This window comes from Crocodylus porosus, unplaced genomic scaffold (assembly GCF_001723895.1).
Source record: "Crocodylus porosus isolate Cpor-Errol unplaced genomic scaffold, CroPor_comp1, whole genome shotgun sequence".
Classification (NCBI taxonomy): domain Eukaryota; kingdom Metazoa; phylum Chordata; order Crocodylia; family Crocodylidae; genus Crocodylus; species Crocodylus porosus.
Window position 1 is genome coordinate 35786372 of NW_017728886.1, and position 7273 is coordinate 35793644.

At 41.4% G+C, this 7273-nt stretch overlaps 1 protein-coding gene across 1 annotated transcript in view; it reads right to left on the reverse strand.

The window, feature by feature from the left end:
- The window catches only part of LOC109306608 (macrophage mannose receptor 1-like), a 105700-nt gene extending 100836 nt beyond the window's left edge, over nucleotides 1-4864 (reverse strand). Inside the window, exons 1-2 of the mRNA XM_019530145.1 lie at nucleotides 4672-4864; nucleotides 1172-1573 (exon numbers count right to left, since the gene is read on the reverse strand). Of these exons, the coding sequence (XP_019385690.1) occupies nucleotides 1172-1573; nucleotides 4672-4792 (523 nt within the window). The 5' untranslated portion in view covers nucleotides 4793-4864. The remainder of the gene's footprint in view (nucleotides 1-1171; nucleotides 1574-4671) is intronic.
- Between the last annotated feature and the right edge of the window lie 2409 nt (nucleotides 4865-7273).

A 7273-nucleotide genomic window follows, 5' to 3' on the forward strand; every position in this document is an offset into this window, starting at 1 on the left:
GTTTGGCGGGCCCTTTTAAACTACGCGCGTGCGCAGTGGGCCTGCCATCGGGGAACACTGGCTTCTCAGGCCAGGGGGGCCCTGCCTGGGATTTGGGGGGCCCTGCCCTACAGGAGGGGGACTGGTGAGTACCCCCTCCTTCACTCCTCTCTCCCCGGGGGGCTGGGCCAAGTAGGGGCCTGGGCAGGGGCTTGACCCGGCCCGGCACCAGGCTTCACCCGCGCGTCTCTCACCACTCCGGAGCCTAACTGAGCTTTTTTTTTTTCCCCTCCCCCTGTTTGGCAGGCCCTTTTAAACTGCGTGCATGCACAGTGGGCTTGCCATCAGGGAACGTTAGTTTCTCAGGTTTGGGGGGGCCCTGCCCGGGATTTGGGGGGCCCTGCCCTACAGGAGGGGGACTGGTGAGTACCCCACTCCTTCTCTTGTCACTCCTGGAGGGCTGAGCCAAGTAGGGGCCTGGGCGGGGGCTTGACCTGGCCAGCACCAGGCAGTGGCCTCCTCCCAGAGAGCGAGGAGTTTACACAAACCTGCAAAGACTGAAACAATTCTGCCTCAGGCTTTTTGACTGTCTGTCCTTTGTCTTCATGTAGATGTGCCCCAAATGAAGGAATCTGAACCCACAATCCCCAGCCTCCCAAAACAGTGCTCTAACCGCCAGGTAGCAAGGAATTCAGAAAAGGACACTCTGTCTTCTGCTGACCCTGGTCTAACTTTGTATAACCATTCATGGATGCAGGGATTCTTGCCTATTAGGTGAGAGTCTTAAGCACCAGACAAAAATGCCATTCTCTCTCAATGTCCACCTAAGGGCTAATGAGGCAGAGCCTGTGTTTTTAAGTAGCTTGCTATATCAGGTCTAACTTAATTGCCTATTTGCTGTACAAACAAGGTTTTCATTGTTATATACCAAATTTACACTGTGTAATTTTATAGTGCCTTCCTTGAATCAGATTTACAGTGTAACACTTGCATCCTTAATGACATCATTTGCTAGGAACTCCTTTTCAAGTTAGCCACAAATTTAGAACATTCAAGGCTAAGGCCTGCAATATTTCCATTTTCAAAATCTCTAATGATTGAGCAACAGATCACAGGACTGAATACATCAGAGACCAATTGCTCACAAGAAAATTAGCACAGACAAGAAAAGGATTAATTTTCAGAAGTTTACCTTCATAGCTTCGAGAGCATAAATCTTCTGTGGTTCCATAGATCTTCCACTTACTCTTAATGTTTGATCCATTGTACAGCATAATATTTTCTTCTTCTATGTCATCAGAGTTAAAAAATAGATCTTCTCCTCTCAGTCCAAAAAGGCCCTCATTTCTGCATTCCCACAGCTGAAGTTCACTTGTTTTGTTACAAGGATACAGGGTAATGGCAACTTTGTCTTCCTTTGAAGTCACTCCCAAGCACATGCTGAATGCTATACTCATAAGCTGATGTTCAGAGACCCACCTGAATTTTTGGAATTCATTGTCCTTATGACAAGAGGCAGTTCTTACTGATCTTGAACTATAGACTTGTATACAATGCTTGTGGTATTCATTATAGATTAAAAATATCCCATTGTCTGTAAAACAAAAAATTAATAAAAAAGTATATGTATGTGATGTAGGTAGAGTGGAACTGAGAGACATTATTCAACTTTCTCTTTCCTTCACTTAAATGAGGATTATTTCCACAGAAACCAATTAATTGTACAGGTACTAATACAGCACCATCCTTTCCCCATACAATTATTGACCCAGTCCCACTTAAATTTAAAATAATGGAACCCATAACTTCTGTAACTATCCTTGACCACCCTTATAATGCTTCATCACATTTACAAAGGAGTTTTAGGAAGGTGTCAATAACCTGTCCTGTGTCAAGAAAGAAGTCAAACTGGATGATCATGAAGGTCCCTTCTAGTCTTAAAATCTATGATGCTTTTGTGAAAGGCACACGTATAAAAGTATGGACCAGGCCAGCTAGATCCCTAAACCCCCCATAACTTCATCTTGGAGTGATGCCATGAGACAGGAAAAAAAAAATTCCCCAAACTTTGTGGCAGTCCTATTCATCATATTATCCAACAATACGTTTTCTCTTAATCCTACAGTTAGGCAAAATATGCCCTTCTTAACATTCACAGAAAGAAACAGACTTCAGGAATTCTGAATATTGAAATAATATACTAAATTCTATCTTTCCTATCCTTCATAAAGACCTCAATAGAACACCAATGATGTATGAATCCGTAAATAGTGCATGCATCTGGAAGCATCCTTATTAAATAAGGATATTTTTATGAAAAAGAGCAATGGGTGATATGGCAACAGTGTCCCACTCACAAGTGGCAGCAGTAGCACAACATGTAAAAGTAAAAGCTCCTCCAAATAGTATTCTACAGCAGGTATTTCTTAAAACCCTTTAAAAAGAGAGGACAAAGGCTAGCAATACTATATTCACAGCAATAGTAGAGTGTCTTTTCCCACACTTGTTCCAGCTTTATTTAACAGTTACACTCCAGTTTACTTTTATTCAGCTGCCTAGTCCCATTGATTACAGTGGATCTGTTCATACCGATGCCCACAGTTAAGCACATGTATAACTCTGCAAGATTAAGGGTTTCTGGCACACTGTAACAGACCATGAACTTCTCAAAGAATTCAAAGAAGCCCTTGCTCCAAAATAACCCCCCACACACATTGCTTGATAAATGCTCCTAACTGAAGTGTTACATTGGACACACATATATACGGTATATGTAATTTAAATTTTCAGAAGTGAAAATTTGTAAGGTACAATTTATAACAGGAGTGGTCATGATATAGCCTCTGGGCCATATCTGGCCCACCAGTTGATCCTATCCAGCCCACTGGCCACCACCAGGAGCATAAGGAGGGAGGGCTGCCCCCTCCACTGTGCCGCAGCAAGGGCTGGGCTCAGTCACGCAGCATGGACTCCTCTGCCCCCCACCACATCCATCCCCGCCCTCCACCCAGCTTACTGTTGGCACTGCAGATGCACAATCCTGGCACTGACGCCATGAGCAGCCAGACCCACATGAGACAGGACGTGATGCAGCACCCTGAGTAGCCACCCCGCCCACCTGCCTCTGTGATGAGCTGCTGCTGCCATGACACCACTAGTCTGTGCCAGCCACAAGGACTCAGCCTGGGGCAGCCACCCCCAACTTTCCTGCTGTGGCATGACGGCTGCAGTTCATCATGGCAGGCAGGCAAGGTGGCTACTTCACATGTTGCATTGTGCCCCATCCCATGCAGGCCCAGCTGCCGGGGTGCTAGGAGTGCGTAGCACCAACAGGGAGCTGGGCAGGGAGGTGGATGTGGGGAAGTGGAGGAATCTGCACACTTCATGCCCAGCCCAACTCTGGCCACAGCAGAGTGGAGCAGTGCACGACTCAGCTCTCTCTCCTCAGGCTCCTGGTGGTAGCTGGTGGGCTGGATAGGATCAACTGCACCCCCTACCCCTCAGCAGCTCACCAACACTCCTTAAGTGGCCCTCCGTACCAAATAATTGCCCATCCATGATTTATATAGTGTTTCAAGCTGGACACTCAAACAAATGTCAAAGCACATGTAAACACAAATCACTTTTGAAAAACAAGGTTCACTATTCTTCTAAATACTTTTATGCATAAACACATTTGATATCTTTATAGTCCAGCTCCTTACCTATAACGTTATTTCATTTTATAAGTCTATTTATGTACAAAGGACCAGGGTCTCTTTTCTGAGTTGGTCAGTTTGCATGGGGAAGCAATTCCTTGTGATCACCAAAGTGGGCTTCCACATAGGATGCCTGTCATGGATTTGGGGAGCATTCAAAGCCCAAGAATGATGGGTGTGAGACAAGGATACTTGCTTTGTATTAGAGCCACACACAGAGACTTGAATGACTTAGCTCTGTTCAGTCAAAATTTGGAACTTGACTGTTGGGAGTTGCCCAATAGATTTCAGAACATACTTGGTCTTGAAATTATTTTTTAAGTACACTTTTTGCTTGCAAAGCTTAGCATTCCTGATAGTGATAGTATTAAAAATGTGGAGAATGCAGCTATATAGTGGCTGGTCATTGTAAAAAGGATATAAGAGACAACACAAGTGGAAGAAGGCTTCCTGAATCTTCTTTACATATCTACAGAAGATCTGCCATACACTACTAGCTTGTCTTGTACACACTACTAGCTATTTGGTTCTATTCATTGTTTCCTGTAAGATACTTACTTGAAAATCTCAGTTCTCTTTCAGAAACAAAAAGTTCCTTGTCCATTATGGCTAAAAATAAATTATTGAAAATGTGTTTTCAGTGCACCCTAAAGGTTTAATAATAAAATGCAAAGGACAAGAATCCAAGAATATATTATTTAAACAAATCCCAGGTTGTTTAGCTTGAGATATAGGGGTCAATTATTGTCATAAATGTTTGCCAGTCAGGAAATGCAGAATTAAAATTCCCATCCCACATCCCCTTCTGCTTCTCCTCTCCTGTCAGCCCTGGTATGAATACTCATCATCCCTTTCCCTGCCATAATCCATCCAAAAGTTAATGACCAATAATAAATACATGGACACTTCAACAGAGACTCAGAATGCTTAAGGAAAAGCATGAGAAGCAACGTACTTTCATATCAATTTTTACCAGAGACAAACAAGAACTTACCCAGCAATTGCAAAGCGCCACCAAAGAGAGAGAGAAAAGCCAAAAATGTGAACAGAGTCATCACAGATATTTCATTCCTCTCTCCTTTTCTACCAAAAGATAAAATATATTTAAGTGCCATCAATCAAACCCTTCTGAAATGAGGCAGGGAACAGGTCCTCCTTAGTTTCACAGGGCTGGCGGATGAGGAGAAAGCTCTCGGCTCTAAATAAGGAAGTAGCCTGTCACGTGTTGCTTTTTGAAAAAAACAAGAGATTTCAATTCAATTCCTAGGACTGTTTTGGTAGCAAAAAAAAGATTCCAAGGTTGAGTTTTTAAGTCTCTCAAACCTCAAATGAGAATCTTGAGGGCCAGATGTTGAAAGATCTCAAGCTGCTTGTCTACAAGCTAGTATTGACCCCCTTCTAACCTTGTGAAGATTGAACTTTGTTCCAAAGTACTTTTGTTAGATTAAAAAACACTTGTTTTTGCTTCACTGCATTAATGCAAAGGAACTGTGACATGACATAACCAATTTGCGCAGGAAACAAATATTTCAGTCACAGTAATGTATTAATTCTGAATCTAAAATGAAGATATGACAGCAGCAAAACTGTAATTCTCCTAGTATTACAAAGCCAATGGACTCTTACAAATGAAAGAATAACTCCAGCTGTCTGACCTGACTGAAAACTCAAAACGTAAAGGCAATTCTCTAAAGAACACTGCAAGATTAAAAGAAAAAAAGAAAAAGAAATTAAAATGCTGGGCAATCAAATTTTCTCTTTAAAATAATGATAAGATAAAGGCAACTATAAAAAAGGTAAAGTTTTCTTCTTGCAAAAGATAGTTCCAGGATACTTGCTCTAAAACTATCTGTTTTGGCCAGGAGAATTTTTTATCCGCTGTGTAAGATGTGTCTACACTGCCATAATTTCTATGTTTCCCTCTCCCCCCCCCCAGTAAAAATAACAATCTGAAAACATTTGAAATAATCTGATTAAATCTGTAATTCTATAGTATCTTGTTTGAATGGATGCTGAACTGAAAAGAATTATCCTACCTAGAATTTTATTTATACCTATAATGTTAACTCTTTTGTACCCACCACAGACTTTAAATAGTAGTGAACAGTAAGTAAAATAACGTTTGGGGATTGGAGAGAGTAACAAGTGAATGCAACAGGATATGTGCAATTCTTAGCTGGTCAAAAGATATGATCACAGCTTTCTACCTTCCTCACTATATTTGATTTCTGTATGTTGGAAATTGTCCTGAGAGAAGAGGAGCTCTAGCCATAGTTAATTTTAAAGTCTGAGTTGTTTCATTTGTTAGACAAAGTATAAGAAGGCTATACTGTATCACAAGTTCATACTATCAGGGAAAAAATGATCCCTAATAGAAACCAGAAAACAATTTCTATACTTCAAAAAAAGATGCTTAAAAAAAAACCAAACAACCCTCTTAAAATAGTAGGAACTAAAACTATTAGAAAACAATCTGTTTCTTACATCTGGAGCAAATAGCATGTTAAGAGCTCGAATGCTACAGTTCTGAAGATCACAGTACCTGTTTAGGATTTGTACAAATAGGGGGACCCTTGTTATATTTCATTTACTGGCCTTTGATCTGGCTTTTCTGAGCCTGCTGTCCTTGTGTAAAGGCCAAAAATGTCAAGTGGGTGTGACCTCAGCTAATGCTTAGAGGTAAGTCTGTTTCCTAGGGAAAAGGTGAAATTGTTGGGTTTTTAGAAAATAATTTTCCAAACAACTTAAAAAATGTCAATTTTAAAAATGAAATCTGAAAATGTTGACTCCCCCCACTTATTCATCTTTCTTTCCTCCCCTTTTTAGTTACACCATAGAATATAACCCTTTTATCCGCACAGCTCTTACTAATTTGAACTCCACAGCTGCTTAGAAACCCTAAAGTGGAGGTATCATGGGTCAGTCTGCACAGTCCTGGGGTATTTGGGGCCCAGCCTGGAGACCAGTGAAGAGGGTTCTGTCCGTTCCCTGTGACCTATGCACACTGTGCAGCAGTAGGCAACCTCTGTAGACATTGTCTGTTCCTAACTGCCCTAAGGGATCATCTACCAATTTCCAACATCTGTAGTCTTCCAAAGTAAGGGGCTGCCTCCAATTGTGCCTCTCAATATCATTTCCCTCAACAATAGCTACAAAAATAACACTAAATTACACTAACACCCATCTCTTTATTACAAAAGTATTAAAAGATAAATCAACTTCTCACAAGGAGAGGAATCTTTACCACTCGCTTTCCTATATCCCCTTTTCTGCAGCTTGCTTAATAAGTCTCTGGGTTTTTCAGGAAGTTTCACTTCCTTCTCAGCCTGATGAAGTATCCAATCCAGTTTCTGATTTGTTTGTAGCAGGGAGTTTTTCTTCCAAATGTAGGTAGATTTGTGTTCTTACACTAGGATCCAATTAACTCACACTTTTGGCAGATGTGCTTCTACACATAGCACAAAGATCATTACTTATCAATTCCTGAGGCTGATTTTTAGGGCTGTTCAAAGCTTCAGGTGATGATTCGATTTGGAGGAGATTTGGCCTGATTCAGTGGCCGAATCTCTGAATCCAAATCAAATCAGGGGACCAAT